Raw genomic sequence first — 23,047 nt, 5'->3', positions numbered from 1 at the left:
TTATTATTATTATTATTATTTGTTTGTGTTTTATATTCTATACATGAATCTCAAAAGTGTTTGATAGATCTAGGAGGAATGATAGTTTGGTTTTCAGTGAGATACTTATTTGTTGTGAATAAAATCTTTGCAACAACTCTTTTTACTCTGATTTGTATAATGGGTCACAACAAGTTTCATTTGAAACATGCCTACTTTTAGTATGACTTGGAACATATCAGGCAAGTTTAGCTTGTATTCGACCCTTTAAGTAAATGGGTCAAATTTGCTACTTGGGTTCTCTTATAACTGGCAAAAAGGACGGGTCGTGTCAGTCGGCGCAACACATAAGAACCGGTTTGGTCGGTACAAGAACTGGTTATTTTAAGAAAAATATTACTTTTGGTTCCGAACATGTTTTCTTTACATTTTTTTTACATTTACACACAAATATAAAACTCCCTACAACTGTTTAGTTTCTTGTATGTTGTCGGAATTGAGTAAAATGTGTTAATAAGATTGATTGTTTGAAACTGAAATAAATTGTGATAAAATGCCTATAACTTTATTAGTATTATAATTTCTTTGCCAATATTACCAAATATGCAGTTGCTCTTGCTTCTAATTTTATAATCTAAGGCATGTATTAGGAAAAAAAGACATGAAGTAAGCCACACAAGTTTATTTTGTTGGTTATGGATGGTTAATAATTTAATATCATTAAATCCTCAATTTGAATCCTTTGGTAATCTTTTTTTACTGATAAAAACTCTTGCAACTGTTAATTCAGTAGCAATATATGATGAAACTAACACAACAATATAATTAGAAACAATTTTTTTATATTTCTCATCTCTTGCGACTTTTCAAGAATTTTTATGTGTGCTTTTGTACATGATTATTGCAACATGAAGAACCGGATCATATAATAAGATAACGAATGAGATTTAATTTTTCAAACTCGTGTAATACACGAGTTTATAACCTTATTAATAAAGTACATTTTGTGAGCTCTTAAATTGAAGCAATTTTATACCCACATGAACTTTCACCTAAAAACAGTAAGCACTGCAAATAAGTAAAAGTGAAGATATTTTAATATTTTCTCCTATGTAATACTCGTTTTTATGCATCTTAATGCTCTGGTTTGTCACACATATTCGAAGAAACATCACACACTAAAAGAAAAAAATCATGAATAAGCTACAACTATCATTGAAATATTACAATTATATACCAAATCTATTTGAAAGATCTTTCATATGAAAAAAAGGTTAATAAAAGATAGTAAAATCATCGCTCAAATGTCTATTAGGCTCCACACCATGGGGGCATCTTTGGGGCGCTGAGGGCGCGGAACACCGCAGTGGGGCGCGGTAAGATGGGGCAGGGAAGGGGTCGGCCTTGGAACGGTCGGCACCGTTATCTCTCTCCATCTCTCACAAACATACATATATAAGCAATATATATAATGAGACTCCCAGGGTGCATTAAACCACAGCGGGGCGTTATGAAGAAGAGCTTCGAAGCCCCGTTTCTTACATGACGATGACATGGCAACATTACCATTATTGTACGGTTGTGAAACTTGTCCCCCTATTCTTAACTAACACTAGTAATCTTTCATCCTAAAAAAGGCAGAAGACAGACACTTAACACATTTGGCCTTTTTCCCTTTGGTTTCTGTGCTTGCTGCCTATGCATTTGCATTGGTCCATGTCTTCAACCCCACACACTCCCTCTCTAAAAAGTTGCTAATGGGCTGACAATCATTTCTTTCTTGATATATTAAGCTTCATCTTCATCTAGTTGGATGCCATAAAAAACATGTCTTTTCTTACTTATTTCACTTCACTTATCCCCTTCAAGATTCTTGATTTTCATGTCTAATATTATTAAAGAACCACTTTTTTTTTTTGTGTGTAAATATTTAACAAGTTGAATTTGGTTTTGTAATGGAAATTGATTTGAACCATGTTGCAAGTGGGATTGAGGCTGGGGATGAATATTCATCCTTAATGTCATCAAATCTTGATTCTGAATCATCAATTTACAAGCAACTTTGGCATGCTTGTGCTGGTCCTCTTACCACTCTCCCAAATAAAAATAATGTGGTGGTTTATTTCCCACAAGGTCATTTGGAGCAAAGGTGTTCTCAGTTATCTCTTCATTTGTCACATATTGAAATTCCAAATTTAGGCTTGAAACCTCAAATATTCTGCAAAGTTTGTGATATTAAATTACTAGTAAGTTTTGAATTTTGAGTGATTATTTAATTTTAATTTTAATTTTGACTTTTGATGTTTGACACAATTCTTGAAACACAGGCCAACAAAAACAATGATGAAATCTATACAAAGCTCACACTTCTCCCCTTGATAGAGGTATGTTTGATTAATAATAAAGTAGTCATTTTTATTAATTTTATGGTAAAATGAATAAAGTTTTGAACATTTTTTTTTATTGGTGATGAGGATATGTAGATGACTGGTAAGAATTTGCAAGAAGGTGAAGAAGAAAATGGTGACGTGGCAGTCACAAAATCAACCCCTCAAATGTTTTGCAAAACACTAACTGCTTCTGATACATCCACTCATGGTGGATTTTCTGTGCCTAGAAGAGCTGCTGAAGATTGTTTCCCACCTCTGGTTTGATTTTTTTTTTTATTTAAAGTGTTTTTATTATTTAACTTGAATTCTTATTAAAGTTTCAGTTTTTAGTAACTACATTATATTATTACTTAAATTTAAGGATTATAAGCAGCGGAGGCCCAATCAAGAGCTAGTTGCTAAGGACCTCCATGGAGTAGAATGGAAATTTAGACACATTTATAGAGGTGATTTTGATTAATATATTTATTGATTTTACCATAGTTATTTTATACAAGAATATCATTTACATCATGTAATTTCTTGTAAATATATATGGCATACTAACTATTTATATAAAAATTATGTAGAAACTTTGACAAAAAAGTATTTTTGGTCAACCCAACCTATCAGCCTGTCTTGTAACAAGAAATGACTCGTTTTGACTTAAATTCGTGTCATGACTCGTTACCTGACCTGGACGTCCTACTCGTTTTCTAACTTTGGTTAAAAATATGTATCATAGTTTGGGAATTTGGTGGCCTTTTTCAGGTCAACCAAGGCGCCATTTGCTTACTACTGGATGGAGTACATTTGTAAACCGGAAGAATCTTGTTTCTGGCGATGCAGTTCTTTTTCTAAGGTATAAGTTAATAAAGTTATAACTATACCATTCCTTAAGAATTTTATGCGTCTTTTTGGGTTAAATAACATAACTTTAGACTCTTAAAAAAGAATATGTGTGTGTTTATGTATATATGTAAGTATATGAGTATATATATAAGTATACGTATATATAGGCAAATAATCCATGCTGGCACGGCACATATTGATAGGACTAGCATTAGTCAAATTGCTAGTATGAAGTACTATCGGTTGATGGATCATAGTTTCGGTTATTAAAATTTAATTTGCCTACATATATATATATACACACTAAGTGCAAATTTGTGGAGACAAGACACTTTTTGTCGGTATTTCATTGAAATTCTGATAAGCAAAAGATGATAATAATATTATAAAAAAATAGCCAGAATGTAATATGTTGGTAATGTGTATGGATACAAGAACTTGAGGATTATTCTTTTGGTCTGAAACAGGGAACAATAAAAATGTTTGAAACACTTTAGGCATATTCCAAGGGGGTGGTGCTTGTAACACTTTCATTTGTTGCAGCAATAAAGAGAGTAGAAAATGGAAAAAGAATCATTTCTTTTAGACTAAACTTTTACTTTTACTTTTTTGAGGGTCTTAAGATGCTAACAAAAAAAAAGACATGATACACATGATTAAACAATTTGCTTACGTTCAATGCCGTTGCGACGTTCGTAAGTGTTACATTATTTATAGGAAGAATTATACGGGTCAACGGGTCATGCTCCATATCATGTATTTATGTTAATTGTTTGTTCACTTTAAGGAAGAAGAGAATAAGGCAAAGGGAATCCTCAATGATCTTCTCTTTTCATATTTAAGAAAGATCTAAAAGTTTTGTGCTTAGTAATGCGGGAGAGAATAAATACGACAAATGACATTTTTTTCTTTATTGTAAAGGGTTGATGGACGTACAATATCTCTATATTTAGCAGTTCTGTACTTAAAATTGGTTCTGTATTCAATGTGCGCCCCTCATAAAGATATAGTTAGAAGAGTTTGATGAGGTTTCTTTATAAACAAGACACTAATAGTGACTTTAACTCAATCATTTAGAAGCCAAGATAAAATCATTATCTATTTTAAAGCATGAACTAGTAGTAACATGATTAAAAATGTTAACTTGAAAGGTCTACAATGGTGTTTGGTTTTTATTATTCTTTTATGGTTATTTTAGAGGCAAAGATGGTGAGCTAAGGCTGGGAACTCGAAGAGCTACTCGACCAAGAAATTTTCTTCCCGAAACAATTATGCCCGACTCAAATTTCTTCATGGACATGTTTGCCCCTGTAGCTAATGCAATATCTACCAACATTACTTTTGATGTTTTCTACAGTCCTAGGTAAAATCTAAGGTCATTAAGGTGTTGTTTGGATGTGCATTATTAAACTGAGTATTAGATTATTTAGGGGCCAGATAATAATGATTTGGATTATTACTGTCATACCAATTGCAACAAAACCAATTTATAAGTAAAAAGATAATTGTTGGAAGAGTTAAGTTCGTTTTTCGACCCTGCGGTTTGACCATTTTAACGCCTTCTTTCCAAAATGGGAATTTTTGTCATATCTGCGATTGTGGCTCAATTGTTTAACTATTTTTGCCATGACAGTATGACACTAACTCTGTTAGATATCTTCGGTTAGTTTTCCAGATATGACCAAAATACCCTTTTTATTAAAATATAATAAATAAAATAAAAAGGTTGTTAACATAAATATAACACATAAACAACAAATAAGAGTTTTTATTATTATTATTAATCAAAATTTATGAAATACTCAAACAACTAATTATGTAAAAGATTACAACTGATTATTTGATTCTTGTGATTCGGTATATCACATAATCAGTTTTATAAATGAATATCTTACAAACCCCTTTTGCTCATTTGTTAATCCAAACTTATAATGATGCAGGTCTAACCGAGCCGATTTTGTTGTTCCTTACGCGAAATATATGAACTGCATCAGCAATATGATCACAATTGGCAAAAGGTTCAAGATGAGATTCAGTATGGATGAATCTCCTGAAAGAAGGTATCTTTGAGATACCAATAATGACCCTTTTACTTCTTAATGTGCCTGTTTATAATTTTCCCTTAACGGGTCAAACGGGTAAAATATCAGTATGGAAACATGCCAAATATATCGAAAATCACCTGAACTTTATAGTTCATATTTACTAACTTCAAGTTTCCATTGCATAAAGCCTCATAAGTTATATTAAAAAGTTGTTATAAATGAAATAATGCAGTTTGAATAACGATATTTAGCATAACAAGTATGTAGAAAAGATTTGTAGTTGCTACAAAAGAAGAGTTTCCAATGCATAAAGCCTCCTCAAATTATTTTATTAAAGAGTTAGATTATTAATCAAATAATGTAATTTGTATAACGATATCTGCGACATACTAAGTATGTAGAAACTAGAAAAGGTGTATAATTTATTGAAAAGAAGTGTTTTGGGTCAATCCAACCCGATCTTGCAACAAAAAGTCCCTAGTTTTGACTTTTGACATGAACTCGTATTGATCCAATAGGGCGATAACCAACTTGTTCGACCCGCCTATTTTGCCGCCTGTAGTAACTTTTGATACAAAGATACCACCTTTATGTTTGCTGGCTCTTAAATAAAAATCTTGATCATATTATTGCAGGTTTAGAGGTGTTGTGATTGGTGTTAGTGACATGGATCCTTACAAATGGCCTAAATCGAAATGGAGATGTTTAACGGTACTTCGTGTTATAACTTCATAAAAAGAAACTAGTTTCTATACATCTGTTTGTTTGTTTTTTTAATGTTTTGGTCCATTTAACAGGTGAGGTGGGATGAAGATGTTGGAAACAATAATCAAGAACGAATATCTCCGTGGGAGATTGATCTTTCGGGTGCTTCAATGCCGCTTTTAAGCATTCAATCATCTTTAAGGTTCAAGAAACTGAAGGAAAATCTTCACTCAAATCCATCTGAACACCCTGTTGCTGCTGGTATTTAGTTTTCTTGATTATATAACACTAAAAAGATCCTGACCCGTTTACTTATGAATGAATCAAATTGGAGGATGTTTCGGGTCAACATAACCAGTTTTGACTAGGGTGTCAATCGTGTTGGGTGGATAGGTTGCTGGTTGAATTGTTCAACCTAAACACAACCATATTTTTATTCGTGTAAAAAACATCAACCCTAATATGCACATACTATAAATCATGTAATCCAAACATGACCCTTTTAGCTCATTGTCTAAACGTGTCAAAAGGATTGGCGGGTGATAACCAAGTAGTGAGCGTGTTAATCGAGTCGGTGGGTTGTAAAACATGGGTTAAAACGGGTTGGGGGGTTAACCTGTATAACTAAACGGACTAAACAGGTCAACCTGAACATAACCTGTTTAATTGAGCATGCCAACCTAAAACCTGATTATTTTTATGTCACAAATTTCCACCCCTAGTTTTAGACTTAGAATCTTGTAAGTTAACTTTTCCCTATTTTAGTAATATTTTATTATTGTTATTATTATTATTATTATTATTATTTATTTATTATTTTTTTTTTTGCAGCATGGGGTGGATGTTTAGACTTTGAGGAGTCAACAAGATCCTCAACGGTCTTGCAAGGTCAAGAAAATACTGTTGGTAAGATGTACAACCCGTTAAGCTTCAGAGTACAACCCTCAATGCACATGGGTTTTTCTCCAAATCCTATATTATTAACGGGAAAAAGTACAAATGTTGTCACCAATACTAACCCGACCATCTTGGGATCTAACAACACTAGATTCCCAACGGTCTTGCAAGGTCAAGAAATTTGCTCGTTGAAATCTCTAACCGGGCCTTGGGGCCCACCAAGAACCAGTGGCGGGCCCAACCAAACGGACTTTTATCCACTTGGGTTCCCAATGAGTCGGGCTCCTGTCATGCCCACAATTGGGTTCCTAGTTAGTCGGCCCGTTTTTGGAAATGGGCTTACAAGAGATCAAAATAGTGTTAATGGGCTAAAGCTACAACTTCAAGCTCCCATTGACCTTGGGAAGATAAACTTTGACCCGACTCCGATCATTGAAGGTAATTCTGGAAGTGAGAAAACTGATGATGATGGTGGTGGTTCTGATAGCAATGGCAGTAGTTGTAAATTATTTGGTTTTCAGTTGAATGGAGCTTTACCATTAATGGAAGATGATCAAAATTTAAGTAAAAGAAGTTGCATTAAGGTAAAAGTTGTTACTTGTAGTGTATAAGTTACTAATTAGAGGTGTCAAATGGTCTGGTCGGGTCGGGTCGAGTCAGGTCGGGCTTGTTAGATAAATGGTCAAAACTAATTCGGTTAAAAGTTAAAACATACACTTTTGCCTTTTATATATGTTATAAACAATTTGTTTTCTAAATATATTTAAAAAGTATGCCAGTATGATGGATTGATGGTAAATATTGGGTGATATAAGTTATAACTCGAGTTCTCTCAAGTTTTTAATTTTATTTATTAATAAGGTCACCCGTATATAAAAACTTATATATATGTCACTCAAAATATGTCCAATTTTAGTTGTATAAGCTCAGCTATAAAATCGTTGGATGACAAGACTGCCCTTTGAGTATTTTAATATATAAATTTACATTAATGATGTATCAACACGTAATAAATTAAAATTGATGTATGTCAAAAAATTCCGAAGGTTTTATCACCTGGCATGTTTTTGTCAGATTTAGTATAAATGAAATCAGATTTCATACTTAGACAAGTGTGACAACTGAAATGGCCTTTGCATACATCATCCTTAAATGTCGACCCATTATCACGTTGGGTACGTTTTTCGTTTAATTAGTTTTCTAAACTATTATCGGAAAATGAGTCAAAGTTGCATTTCTAGACGAAATACGACCTTTTTGTCACATAGAAAGCTTTGGTTACAACTTTTTTTTTCCATATGAAGGTTCACAAACAAGGAAACAAAGTTGGAAGGGCCATTGATCTCTCGAAAATGTCAAGTTATCATGAGTTATTTAGTGAACTAGAGTTGCTATTTCAAATGGAAGGCGTGTTGACTAGTCAAGATGGTGTGTGGCGGTTGCTATATACTGATGAAGAAAACGACATGATGGTTGTCGGGGATGATCCATGGGAGTAAGTCCTTACGAACATTGTACAACTAATTCATGCACTATTTGAACGACTTCGGATCAATTTTTGAATTTTAACACGCAAGAAACAAGTTACTTTAATGCATTTTGAAAAATAAAATCGATCGAAGGACAGTGTTAGGAATATAACAACTGTTGAAAAACAGACTTTTGTTGAATTCACACATAAGTTCTAAAACTTTATTTTTGAATGATTAAATGGTTGGAATTTAACTAAAATGTTGTTTTAAAGTTTAATAACTTGATCATATGAAAAAAGAACCTTATCATTATTTTCTTATAATTTTTCAAAGTAAAGGTATTTATTTATTTCATACTAAGTAAAATTAAATCAGTTACTCGTAACAGTGAGCTACAATGTGTATACAAAGAAAACTTTTAGAAGAAATTAATCCATGAATATTTTATGTAGTGAGTTTGCAAGGATGGCTACAAAGATTCACATATGCACCATGGAAGAAGTGGAGACACTAATGAGTGGTGGTGTGATTAGTGATGACACCAGTTGGTTGGAGGAAGCACCGGCCGTAGTGGATACCGCTAAGTCGTCACTGATAGGCACGACGGAATAATTCTCCGGTCACCATCAAGACGGTGGTGCTAGGTGTTTATAGTGTATGTTTGTGCAAGTGTTTTGTGCTAACAAGACCATGGAAGTTTTAACTTGTGTAGTAAAGAAATTTGAGTGTGACAAGCATGTAAGAATTATATGTAGTAAAAGTTTAGGTTTATTACATAAAAATGTAACAAATTTCACGTAGTAATCTTTTGTTTTAGATTTAACTAACATCTTACAACTTAGTTAAAACTATCATAATTAACATCACCCTTTACTTATTATTGAATTTTTAAAATTAGTGCAACATCATATTTTCCACTATTTATTAATTGACACTGTCACCCACGTCACGTCAAACATATTTCAATCTTAACTAAGAATTAAATCATTCTTTAAACATCTTTTAAGCATTCAATCATCTTTAAGATTCAAGAAACTAAAGGAAAATCTTCACTCAACTCCAACTGAACACCATGTTGCTACCATACCGGGGTTATCGTAGGTGACGTTTAAAGATTGTTGTAGTGCGATGATGATCGGTTAAAAAAATTTAGTGCATCAATTAATTATTCAATCCATAGGTTTCACGGTTCAAAAAATGTATTCAATCCGTTGAAGTTAAAATGGATTTTAAAGTACCTATTGACTGCAACTAAATATATGAATAGAAAAAATACAAGTCAAATTAAATGGATTCAAGATACATTTAATGACACTCAAGAATTATATTTATGAATATAGCAGAACAAGATAGTTTCAAAACCATGATATCAATGGTGTTAATTTCTTGTGCCATAACACATGCATACAAACTCTATAATCACCAAAACATAATACATTGTTATATAGTACTACCTTAAACCTGCAGACAACTAATATTTATGTATGACTTCAAATAACACGATCAAGTGCAAAACAAAGTTTGTAATGAACCCTAAACGACAAAACCCGAATCATCGTTCCTTCCTTGAACCTATTTGTCTTCACCACCTGATTCCAGTTGGTCTTTAACACGAAACACTCTTTACTCATGCTCCACTTGGCAAGATTAAGCATCAGTTTCCGCCTTTTCGGATCAAACACGGGCACACTTATGTCTTGCTTCTTTCCAAGTAATATCTTCTCATCAGCCGTCAAGAAACCCTGACTACAAACTTTCAACACCGGAATCAACAGCCGGCCCTGGTTAACCGTCACATCCGTTCGCGTCAACATCTTCTCGATAACCAACTCCGCGTCCGACCCGCCAATGCTTTCAATAAAATCCATCACATTCACAACTTTAGGGTTTTCAAGAAACACGGGTGGTGTTGAATCATTCAACTGCATCATGTGATCAGTTTCGTTGATCTTCTGTCGCTTACACGTTAGGGTTTTGGAATTATGATCACCAGAAATTACTAGAGTTTCAGAATGTGGGTGTGCGATTGGTAGAGACGTTGATGATCCACCGAACTTGATGATAAGTTTTCGGACCGTTGGAGGTTTCTTAGCGGCTTCTGTTCTTCGTTGAATCTCTACGAGCTTCTTGCGCATGAGTTTGATGGTGTTCTGAAGATCGGGATCGTGATAATGCATGGCAGCCAAGAATTCACCGATGTATCGTCTGCCCGTTTGTTCTTTCGTAAGCAGGGTACTTTCTGTCAATGTCGACGCCATTGATCGATTGATTTGAATGTTAGTCAATTGAAGAAGATGATAGAGGATATATTATATATATTTGGAAGGTTAATTAGTAGAAGTAATTATTAAGAAGTGGAGTTGAATACATATATTTTATATGTAGATGATGGCCGGGTTAATCTCAACGGCTAATAATTAAACCGACAGATGGGATGCAATGGATCAAAAACAATTAGGGTTTTAATGATGTATAATATACTCTCTTAAAGCTTTCGGACCATTAATTTTCTAATTTAAATAGTATCTAGCCTTTAAAATCCAACTTTATTTCATAAGCAAACCATGTTTACGGTGATTTAAAATTTGTAATGCTTGTGCGACAATTAAGTGATGTTTTTAACACGTTTACACTTAAAGAGGATAGTGTCAAGGTTTGCAATGGGTTTAGGCAACCCACTACATGACATTTTACAGAATATGTGTACGTGTGCAAGAAGCAGGGGTTATAAACGAACCGAGTTAAGCCTAAACTTAACATGTGAATATTTTTTTAAAAAAATTTGAGCTTGTATCGGCTCAGCCCGTTTGTTTTTTAATTAGTTAAGTTATAAACTTTTAGGGTGACGTCAGTCGGTAAAACTCGAGCGTTGGTAAAAGCCAACGTTGTCAATCCCGGAACTAAAATAAAAAAAAACACAAAAAAATTGTCGTTCGCTCAGTTTTCGTTACGTTCGTTATGACGACCGAACTAAATAAACAATAACAAACTTTGTGGACCAGTTCGGTGACGCCAAGTGGCCCAATAAGGCACTTGCGGCACCAAACTTTTAATAATTATATATAACTAGTAAGTTACTCGCGCGTTGCACGAGGAAATCACGGTCGGTATAACCTGAGGGTGGTAGTCAACGTGAATTCAGTGGATATATTAACTAAACCTAAAAACGTTCGTTAAATTAACATGTTTAAAATGAAAAACAAAAATAAAGTAGCGGCAAAACCCGACTGTTGCTGCCCGGACGTTGGTAAACCCCGACGGTGAGTCGACGTGAATTCGGTCGGTGTCGGTTACATTTGTTACGGTTCCAGCAACGTTTGTAAAACCCGGGCGGTGTTGGTCTTGGACGTTGAGACGATGACTCTACGCGAATTCCATTAATTTTTATCACATCTCTTACGGTTTCGGTTGCGTTCATTACGGTACAAAAACTGAAACAAAAAATAAAATTAAAGTTGAGGTGGACCAATGGAGCGGGTTGGTCGTTAAAATAGGGTGTTAGTGAACCCGAGCGTTGTCGGTCGCTGTCGTTGAGGCGGTGAGGCAACAAGAATTTGGTCGGTATACGTCATGTTCGTTACGATACCTGAACTAAAGTGAAAAATATATAAAAACTGAGGTGGCGCGATCACTAAATCCATGAGTTGTTCAAACCCGAGCATTTTTCCCCCCGGACGTTGAGGTGGTGAGGGTATGCGAATTCGGTCAGTTAAAACAAAAAAAAATAACAAAAAATAAAATTAAATTAATGTTCAGTCAATTTGGATGAACATTTATCTGCGCAAGTAGGATCTTTTTATGTATCTAACACAATTTACCAGGTGCACTAATGTGTGTTCAGTTGGTACCATAGTTAAACCCTAAAACCAAATTCAAATTAACATAAAAGAAAAGTAAAATATTTAATACAACAATTATTTGGTTGGTAAAACCCAAATCTTGAAGCCCGAGGGTGTAAAAATAGAGTCGAAGCAAATTCGGTCAATAGCAATTACGATCATTATGGTATAAACAAATCTGGTAAAACAAAAACGTTAAAACCTAGAAAATAAATTCGTCAAATTCACCTATAAAAAGACTAACATATAAACGAATAAAACATGTTTTCATAGTTGGACTTGTAATAAACATGTTTTATAAATAACTAGGCTATATACCCGTGTGTTACACGGGTTAAGAAAATAAAACAACAAAGATTATTCACATATTAAGCTTTCTGTAAACTAAAACAAAAAAATAATATAGATTCTCAAATGAGTTTACCTAGTGCTTTTCATGATACAACAAACAATACCACATACCAAAACTTGTAGCTTGACTAACAAAAGTCAAAACATTTTATAATTAATCTGCAGTCAACTAATTTAATTTATCAAACACCCTTCATAAATCACAATTCCTTACTGTTGTAAATAAGATATCAAAAACATTTAAATAACAATAATCTAAATCTCAAAATGGTTCAAAATTCAGCTACAAAATTCAATTCATAAGCAATTTGGATTACTATACAACATAAAAGTACGCATTTGGTGATTTTTAACATGTTTCCCGTTTATCTTTTTCTAAACTCACTTGATCTGTTAGAAACGCTAACAATGATCTAAATTAAATTAAATGTAGCAGTAAATTTATAAAACATTCTACAAATCTGTTAACTCGGGTCTTGATCCAAGATTTGACCACCTCCATATAACCTCTTCAGCTTCAAAAGGACTCATTACTTAAATTATTGACTTTCTTCCATTATTGTTGACCAAGTCTTCATCATCCATGACCATTTGTACTAAACTTTTTTCAATTTATTGGCTGCTACCATCACTTGAATAACATCAGAAGTGAGCTCTTTGATTCTTGTTACAAAATTTTGAACTTATTGACCAACTACAAGAGTAGGCCTATAAACGATCCGAACATTTAGTAAACCATTCGGCGGGAAGTTCGTTTATTTTATAGCTCTGTTAATGGAGACCGTCCACACTACAATGACATAATTCCAAAACTGCAATCAACTTTACTGATAAAAGAAAACGAAAATATAAAAGGTTTTGAAGACATACTTAACAATAGGGGCGAGCAACATAAACGTCATAACCATTAACTGAACCATAACTAAAATAACCAAACCGATTTTAACCGATATAACTGGTGGGTTCGGTTTAATGAATTTTTGAAAACCGCCAAATGCGGGTCAGTATTGGTTAAAGATAATTCTAAACCCGTCATAACCTAACCAACCCATGTATTTAACCAACAATATGTTTTGAGATCAACGTTCACTAAAAACATACTGTCATGTTATGCTATTTTGATGTTTTCGGTTCAACGCTGGTTATCGAATTAACGTGAATTTCATTGTTAGATTTTATAATTCTCTTTTTTGAATATTTGGTATTCATATTATTGATTATATACTTTGTTGGATTATGCCATGTAGTTCTTTTTTAATTATTTGGTACGAAACTTTTAGGCCCAATTATATTGTTTTGGTTATGATTAAACGACCCATAACCCGATAACCGCTATAACCTTCAAAACCTAATTCAGTTTACTTTTTCCCATCTTAAAAAATTTAGTAGTTCTTGGTTTCTCATCTTAAAAATTTAGTTTTGACCTTTAAGTTTTAGTCAAAGCCCTTATTTTCAATATGTAAAAAAAAATATAGTGCTCTATGTGTAATGTTCTATACGAGTCCATTTCATAACACATTATTTTATGAAAATACCTTTCAATTGTAACGGTTTCATTGCAAAGCCCAGAATAGCAAATGGGAGCATGAGAATTGCCTCACCAGGAAAATGCATAGCGCCAACCGACACTACCTCCGACCTAGAAAACATTAGTCATTAGGTTGACTTCTCAGTCAAAGACACTTATTTGGTTGAAAAAGAAGGATCAGGCGCATACCAATCCACATCCACCATAAGCATAACCAATACCAATTCCAGTTGGTATGCCGATCTCTGTACAAAAATTAATACAAGTAGTGTAACAAATATGATTATGTTCTTTTAGCTTTTTTAAAATGCATAAAAAAAGAAAAAAAGAGAACCTGTGTAAGTGGAGCATTTTCATCAAAAAATGAAGCTGCAAGACTTAGGAAAGGAGCTTCATCAACAGCAACTAACCTAAATAAAACAATATTCAAATGATACCAAACTGATCGTTGATTTGCAATTCTATCCAAATAAAACACCAAACAAAAATAATGAATCCACGAATATAGTCATTTCATCGAGCAACTTATATGGACAACCAAAATAATGAAAATCGATGCATCAAGGTAAATGTAATTCAAAACAAAACACAAAGAAACTGAATTTACAAAAAGTAATAAAAATCAATCATAGACATGAACATAAACCCTAAATCTAAACCACAATTGAGAAACAAACCAAACAATAAAAAAACCTCAAGATAGTTGATCACCATGAACATAACCCTAATCCTAAAAACTTATATCGGATCAACAATTAATCACAAACTAACCAAAAACCACAAATTGATTTCCCAACACTACCAAAATCTACAATCAAATCACAACAGCACAGGATCAATAATCATAAAAACTCAATCTAAATAATAATACTAACCAAAATCAAAACCCTTTAGATATTGTGAATCAGGAGATGATTAATCATCGGTTGTGCATTCATCAATTAAATTGTTTGTTGATCGATTGATTGAATTGCAATGACGGAAAACCCGTAGGCCTGGATAACAGGAATTTGTGAAGAGGATACGTGGAATGAAAATTGAGATAGAAAGAAAGAAAAAAAAACCCTAAAAGAAAAAACTCTAAATAATTGACGAGCGGGAAAATAAAAATCTGGGAGATTGTGTAAGTGACAGCTCTCCCATAATGTTAATGTTTTATTATTAGATTAAATAATGAGACAAATGGAAAATAAAAATTTATAGAAGATACGGCCAAGAATTTAACCCGGACCAAATCAGGGAAACACCACCTACCAACTTAAAACATAGCCAACGGACCAAAAGTAACAACATTAATTCCATTGCACAAAGATCCAATATATATGAAAATCTTGGAACCTATTTTATTTTGTGACACCAACTTCCTCTTTTACTCTATATAGATAATAATTAATCCATGAATATCTTATGTAGTGAGTTTGCAAGGATGGCTACAAAGATTCACATATGCACCATGGAAGAAGTTAAGAAACTAAAGAGTGGTGGTGTGATTAGTGATGACACCAGTTGCTTGGAGGAAGCACTAGCCATGGTGGATACTGCTAAGTCGTCACTGATAGGCACGATGGAATAATTCTCCGGTCACCATCAAGATGGTGGTGCTAGGGGTTTATAGTGTACGTTTGTGCAAGTGTTTTGTGCTAACAATATCATGGAAGTTTTAACTTGTGTAGTAAAGAAATTTGAATGTGACAAGCATTTAAGAATTATATGTAGTAAAAGTTTAGGTTTATTACATAAAGATTTTTTTTTGCTGGTTTAGGTGGCTTGAAGGGAAAAAAAGTGTTTTTAGGTATGAATTTGTATTTAATTGCTTTTAGGTAATCCTCCATCTGAAATGGCGGATTACAGGTACACGCAAGCAAGTTTTCCACATGTGTCTCCAAGTCGGATGCCATGTCAAGGGTAATACACGTGGAATCCTCTATCTGAGATAGAGGATTACGTACACTCATTTTACCATCGTTCACAAAGAATCTCTCTCACCCTATGGTAAGTGCACGGTGAATGATGGTAAAATGAGTGTACGTAATCCTCTATCTCAGATAGAGGATTCCACATGTATTACCCTAGACATGGCATCCGACTTGAAAACACAGGTGGAAAACTTGCTTACGTGTACATGTAATCCGCCATCTCAGGTGGAGGATTACCTAAAAGCAATTAAATTCAAATTCAATACCTAAAAACACTTTTTTTTTCTTCAAGCCACCTAAATCAGCAAAAAAATCATTACATAAAAATGTAACAAATTTCATGTAGCAATCTTTTTTTTTAGATTTAACTAACATCTTACAACTTAGTTAAAACTATCATAACATCACCCTTTACTTATTATTGAATTTTTAAAACTAGTGCAACATCATATTTTTCACTATTTATTAGTTGGCATTGTCACCCACGTCACGTCATTCTTTAAACATCTTTCGATCTTAATTAAGAATTTCTCCTTGACCTTACATTTATTTTTTAACTATTTTAATTATACACTAAATATTTCATAATTAAATTATTTAATTTAATAAACTATTAACCTTTTTTTTATCATAAGATGGATATATAAACGAAACTATTTTTAAAATATCAGTTCAATGTAAATAACTTTCACAAAAGAAAAAAATTGAAGATGTGGACATGAAGTGTCATTAAGTCAGCTTCTCATTGATATTAGATGAGTTGTTGAAGTGATCCACTGTACGATACCATGATGCTTCTTGTTCGCATACGATATTGGGTCGATGATTGAAAGTAAACAACACCTAAATGAGAGGCTTGAAGAATGGAGAGCAGCCTTAGAGAATAAAGGCTTATGCATTAGTCGGTCTAAAACAGTGTAACACCCCAACCCGGAACAGGCTGACGTGTCACTATTACAGATATCAAATCAACGCCACAATCCAAAATACAACAAAAAAAATAAATGCAACCTATGTTATATTATTAAACCAAAATGAAATAACTTTTAAAAGCGTGAACTTCATTATTTTTCTCTTATCACTAATTTCCTTGAGTCCCAGATTACCTGAAAACAAAATAAGAAAAACAAAACAAGAAAATACGGTTGAGCCAAAAATTGCCCAGTAACGAAAAGAACAATAGTATAGGTAAAGACAAGCGTAAGAAAATAAATATACGAACTTCAATTAAAACTCGAAACCAGCCTTTTTACTGAAACATATACTTAATAAAATTCGGAGGTATGATCCGACACTTTGCCAGAACAAAATCAAGCGCATGCGGAAGCATATCAGAAACATATTATAACATATACACACATCAAACCACGTGACTACACATATCAAAAAATCAAAGTCACGTGAAACGGAAGCACCCACGAGCCAAAACAGAACAGACTGGTACACAACTAGCTAGTCCATGCACCTATGAGACGGTGAGCGTGGTGTACACCCATTATTCCATCTCCACAAAACAAACGCAAACTCAGAGCTAAGATCGATCTATTCGCCTCTAGGGGCCAAAGTGCTACGTAAGCACTAACTAGAGACGCCGTGAACTTTAATTACGCACTGTCACGATAAGTGCATGCCGTTGACGCCCATACGACATTTCAGACATGCTCGGGTGACAGAGTACAAAAGCTATTTTCATATAACGAAACATATTTAAAAGGGAACATGCAATAAAGAGTACAAAATATATAATGTATTGCATGCTACAAAAATATAATATAATATAACTGAACTCAAAATATAACCGACGCGTAACGAAAATCCGTACTACAAAGTAACGGATTAGAACTTATACTATGAGTGAAAGAAACCAGAAATCGTACCTTATTCAAATAAGTGAAACAAAGCAAGGTCACATAAAAAACTAAGTTGCACGCACGTCCTACGATAACATACGGTTTAGTTCCTTGTAGGATTAATCATATAGAACTGAAATTATTGTGTTGGTGATTCGTTGAGTTACGGATTTTTCCGACGACGGACACCTTTAAAATTCACGTTTGTTTATCAAATTATTGAAATCTCATTATTGTAATTTATTGCACTGTTCGTTAACTGACACCGAGTTTTTCATAGGATTAATAGTTTTTATATAATATTTTTTTCCATATTATATGGTGATCTCAACTTTACATGTTTGGTTTGATTAACTAATTATAAAAGAGAAGGCTCTAGTATTATAATATTATTACTCTATATATCTTCTTCAATTTAATTATGGAGGCGGCACCAAACGTAAAAGCTTTAAAAGTTTCTTCAAGAAACTCAAACCCAATTTCAAGTGTTAATGAATAGGAAAAAAAACGAACTGGCAGTAGACTTCTTTTGTTTATATATTATTCTTTTGATAACCTCATAAATTTCAAATGCATATTAAAATTATAAAACCTTTCACCGTCGGAAAAATCAACAAACCCACACCATATTAGAACATGTTAACAGCATATACAACCCAAAAGCGAATGATCAGAACTGTTACCTCACAAGCCGAATAAAACCTTGAGGGAACACAGGTCTGTGACGGTGGCTGAATAGCGGAACAAGACGCCAATAGGGAGCAACAGTGACGGTACGCGGCGGCCGTAGTGGCAGTGACTGGTGGTTGCGGAGATAGGTTTGAGTGGCGTTTGGAAGGTGACTGAAGAGGTAGGTCCCAGCAGAGACCAGTTGGTCCCGCAAGACTCACCTTGAATAGGGACGTCTGCGCAAAGGCCATCTGCTCTCGCAGGACCCACCATGCTCATAGGATCTTACGCGCAGTACACAAGCTGAACACGCAGGGAAAGCCTCCCAATGGTGAAGTACCCCGCCTGTTCCCGCAGTTGCGGATACAAGCCATCAGGAAAGGCTACCCGCAGACAGCAGGGCTACACGCACGAGACACTAGCCACTTCAGTAGTCACATGAAGGAATGAGCAAGGCGGGAACAATCCCGCCTAAATGAGCCAGTCTGATTCTGAAAGATCTTTTGTACCATACCTACCAAGGTATGGATAGGACAGACGATCTGACCAGAACAGCCCATGAGCCAATCACAGGGTGACAGCTCATCGACAACAGGGCGAGGAGGAGCACCCTCTAGTACTGTTTGTCACTATTAGCCGCTGCCTACTCACCAACCCTTACTGAGGAGCATGCGCGGCCTACAGTTGGTGGAATAGTGTTACTGTTGGCCGTAACCTATTCACCAACCAGCATGGCCTGCGTACAATCCACAGTAAGTAGGACGTGCATAATCTACAGTTGGTGGAATAGTGCAGCCGACTTTGTTACTGTTGGCCGTAACCTACCCACCAACCAGTATGGCCTGTGCATAGTCCACTGTTGGTTGAACAGGAATACTATTCAGCCGGCTGTACCTTCTAGGAAACCTACCTTCGGCTATAAATACTCCAATGTCTTGGAATGGTAAGATCATCTGCTATCCAGTTATCTAGCAATCTCCTAATATACACTTATATTCAGAGCAACCTAGTCTGATTCTCACGCCGGAGGGTGGTCACAAGGAGGAACCCCCCCTTCTCAGTGACGAGCTTACGGTGTTTGTTTTGCAGGTCTCCTGAAGAACAGCCTTCTCAGCTAGACCTCATCCGTGGGAAACATTACTTAACCCCCAGATTATCTATAATCTGTACAGGGTCACTTAGTGTTTCTTCATTGGCGCCATCCGTGTATAAAAGCTAGAACTACTTTAGTTTTTTCACAATTTCTGAAGAAATGGTTAACGTTACTCCGGTTCAAAGGCCAGTAACCGACCAAGAAACCCCGGTAACAACCCCAGCAACTGGGGGGAACACCGGCGGTTATACAATCCTTACGAACACTACCCCGACTACCCAAGCCGGGGCAAGTGGAGTAAATATTCCATTGGGGTTCTCCGATACCCAACTGGAAAAACGAACGAAGGTTCCTCGCCAAACACTAGATCAAGTGAAGGCATGGGCCGAAGCACGGCAAAGAGAATTCCAGGCCGAATTGGACGAACGCTTGCGTTCAGTTCAACAGGCTGACGAATTCGCCAGTACTCGCCAACACCTCAATATGAGCAGTGACTGTGAGTACTCAGACGAGTTGGAATCCGACACCGACGCGAACCCTCGCCATAAGGCGAAAGGGAAGCGTAAGGAAACGGACGTCCAACCAAAAAGGAATTTTGGGGAAGCCTTTAAACCAATCGTGGAGAGAAACCCGCGTGACTTTTCCAAAACCTTTAGACCAACTGCCACAAATGCAGGGAAGTCAAAGTTCGCAAGGGACATTGCGGAAGCAATCGCCCCGAGAAGTGCCAAACAAATGTCCAACATTGGCACTTACGATGGTCTATCCGACCCAGACGACCATTTGAACAGGTTCATTGCGGGGGCTACCGTCAGCAACTGGACGGAACCCACGTGGTGCTACATGTTCCAGATGACTCTGGTCGGAGCGGCCAGGGCATGGTTCGATCGTTTACCGATCCACCACATATATGACTGGGCGGACTTTCAGAACAAGTTCAGCCAGCATTTCAGCCAACAGAGGAAATACACTGAAGAGCAGTGGACGATCCTTAACTGCGTGAGAGAGGAGGATGAATCTCTACTAGACTTCATCACTCGCTTCAACTCCAAAAAGCTTAGTCTCGGCAACATAAGTGAAGATCTGGTTCGCGCCGCCTTCATCCAAGGCGCCGAATACCCAGAACTTATCCGCACATTGACGGGTAAGGATGGCATGCCATCAACTTGGGATGCCATCATGACGGCGGCAAAGCGCTTTGCCGAGACGGAAAAGCAACTGGGAAGAGATCTTCCCCAGAGTACACACCTCTACACGCAGAGGACCAGAGAGAACAATGTCCGGATCGCCCGGCAGAACAAAAAGAGGAGGCTAGGTATTTGGCAGTCAAGGGTAAACTTTGACACCTCATCCAGCTCTCGCCCTCTTGTTGGCGGAAGGGACAACACACACCCTTCAAACCGAAAACACCGGTGGACGCCACTCACGAAGAGCGTCACGGAGATATTTGCCACGGAAAAATTGCCATGGCCTAAAGCCCCATTGATCCGGCAGAAACCTAATGCGGATCAAAGCAAATCCTGTGATTTCCACGGGACAAAGGGTCATGGTACTGAAGAGTGCACATCCTTGAAGGATATTATTGAGACATTTGTCAAGGACGGAAGGCTTGCACATCTTGTGGCATCGATCAGGAAGGGAGGAAGGAATGACAACCGGTACAGAGGTAACGGACGAAAGCCAGTCGATATCAGCATCAACATGGTTCATGGCAAGGTCAGAGGAAGGAAAAGACGGGTGGCAGAACCATGCGCGTGGAAAGAAGCTGAGGTGCGCTTCCCGCGAGTGCCAGGAGGCCCCAGCAAAGAAGGCCCCATCGTCATCAGAAGCCAGCTGGGGCACTACATCACTTCACGCACTCTTGCTGACAACGGCGCTTCGTCGACAGTGATGTACAGACAGTTCTTTGATAAGCTGGATGATGAAGACAAAGAACGCTTGGAAACGGTCTACGCTTCAATGGAAGGGTTTGACGGAAGTACAGAAACACCCCTGGGTATCCTATATTTCCCCGTTACTCTTACTGATGGGAGTCATTCACGCACAGAAGACGTGGATTTTGTCGTAATGAAAAAGCCACATCATACGTACGACATCCTATTCGGAAGAGACGGGATGGCAAGATTCAAAGCCGTGGTATCTTCAGTCCATGGCATGATGGGATGGCCAACAACTGAGGGTGTAGCAATGATCTCTGGCATTCCCCAGGTATGCATTGCATCTGTTTCATCTAAACCCAAACCGAAAAAGGCTAAACCAACCATCACTGAACCAGAAAAATGGGCCTTCAATGGCAAATACCCCGACCAGGCCGTTACCATTGGACCAACAATCGTTTATCCCACCCGCACCTTACTCAAACGCTTACTGCAGAAAAACGCTGACATCTTTGCGTGGGCACCAGCTGACATGACTGGTGTACCCCGAAGTAAGGCGGAGCATAAGCTCAAATGCGATCCGGCTGTTACGCCAATCGTACAAAAGCGCAGAGTAATGGGGCCTGAACAAACTAACGCGTGTAGAACCCAAGTCAAGGAACTCCTTGACGCAGGCATCGTACGCGTTAGTAGATATCAAACATGGGTTGCAAATCCCGTAATGGTACCGAAGAATGACAAACAATGGCGCATGTGCATAGATTTCAAAGATTTGAACAAAGCATGCCCCAAAGATTGTTATCCGTTACCAGAAATTGATCTCAAAGTGGATTCGTTGGCACCATTCCGCCTTAAATGCTTCTTGGATGCGTATAAGGGGTACCACCAAATCCACATGGCCATTGATGACCAGGACAAAACCGCATTTCGGACGCCCGATGGCACATTTTGTTATAAAATGATGCCATTCGGACTTAAGAATGCAGGGTCCACGTACCAACGACTAATGGACAAAGAGTTTCATGCCCAAATCGGGAGAAACTTGGAAGTCTATATGGATGATTTGGTCATCAAAAGCCTAGAGCCTGAGGCGATGTTGAAAGACATTGAAGAAACTTTCAACACGCTCCGAAAGATAAACATGAAGCTCAACCCGAGCAAGTGTTCATTTGGGATAGAAGAAGGGAAGTTCTTGGGAGTCATTGTTACTAAAGATGGCTTTAGAGCGAACCCTGAAAAGGTCGAAGCCATTGTTAAAATGGAATCACCTACCACCATCAAACAGGCTCAGACGCTGAATGGACGACTAGTCGCACTTAATCGCTTCTTGGCAAACCATGCAGATAAGTCGTTTCCTTTCGTGTCAACATTGAGAAACTGCTTGAAGAAAACGCACTTCCGCTGGACACCAGAAGCGGAAGCAGCTTTTCAGGAGATTCGGTCACGCTTGATCGAACTCCCAACACTTACAGCACCACAAGCGGGAGAGGAGTTAATCCTATACCTTTCCGCAACAGATAGAGCAACCGGGGCAGTCCTGCTAGTAGAACGAAAGGGCATCCAGATGCCAATCTATTATGTTAGCCGTGTACTAACAGACGTAGA

The 23,047-nt window shown here is 36.6% G+C and overlaps 2 protein-coding genes and 1 long non-coding RNA gene across 4 annotated transcripts; 1 reads left to right on the top strand and 2 right to left on the bottom strand.

The window, feature by feature from the left end:
* Positions 1–1,557: 1,557 nt before the first annotated feature.
* Positions 1,558–9,114, top strand: LOC143546349 (auxin response factor 4-like). Its single transcript, XM_077038035.1, has 12 exons — positions 1,558–2,225; positions 2,307–2,363; positions 2,463–2,627; positions 2,731–2,815; positions 3,120–3,210; positions 4,399–4,563; positions 5,141–5,260; positions 5,881–5,956; positions 6,043–6,211; positions 6,782–7,431; positions 8,152–8,342; positions 8,772–9,114. The coding sequence occupies exons 1-12, from the start codon at positions 1,935–1,937 to the stop codon at positions 8,929–8,931; spliced, it is 2,220 nt and encodes a 739-aa protein (XP_076894150.1). The 5' UTR covers positions 1,558–1,934; the 3' UTR covers positions 8,932–9,114.
* Positions 9,115–9,809: 695 nt separating this feature from the next.
* LOC143546336 (B3 domain-containing protein At1g05920-like) lies at positions 9,810–10,577 on the bottom strand. Its single transcript, XM_077038026.1, has one exon. It carries the CDS (start codon positions 10,575–10,577, stop codon positions 9,810–9,812), a length of 768 nt encoding a protein of 255 aa, XP_076894141.1.
* A 2,450-nt stretch (positions 10,578–13,027) lies between these two features.
* On the bottom strand, positions 13,028–14,638 carry LOC143546350 (uncharacterized). Of its 2 annotated transcripts, XR_013137578.1 has the most exons (4): positions 14,372–14,638; positions 14,227–14,282; positions 14,045–14,148; positions 13,028–13,299 (listed from the first exon to the last, which is right to left on the bottom strand). It is a non-coding gene; the product is annotated as an uncharacterized LOC143546350 (long non-coding RNA). The 2 variants fall into 2 exon arrangements; XR_013137577.1 differs by lacking the exon at positions 14,372–14,638 and having other exon boundaries at positions 14,227–14,293.
* Between the last annotated feature and the right edge of the window lie 8,409 nt (positions 14,639–23,047).

Source organism: Bidens hawaiensis, unplaced genomic scaffold (genome assembly GCF_021521415.1).
Source record: "Bidens hawaiensis isolate Kalapana, Puna unplaced genomic scaffold, B.hawaiensis_p1.1 tig00014334_1, whole genome shotgun sequence".
Classification (NCBI taxonomy): Eukaryota; Viridiplantae; Streptophyta; class Magnoliopsida; order Asterales; family Asteraceae; genus Bidens; species Bidens hawaiensis.
The sequence above is the reverse complement of the archived record's forward strand: the minus strand, read 5'-3'. Positions and strand labels throughout refer to the sequence as shown.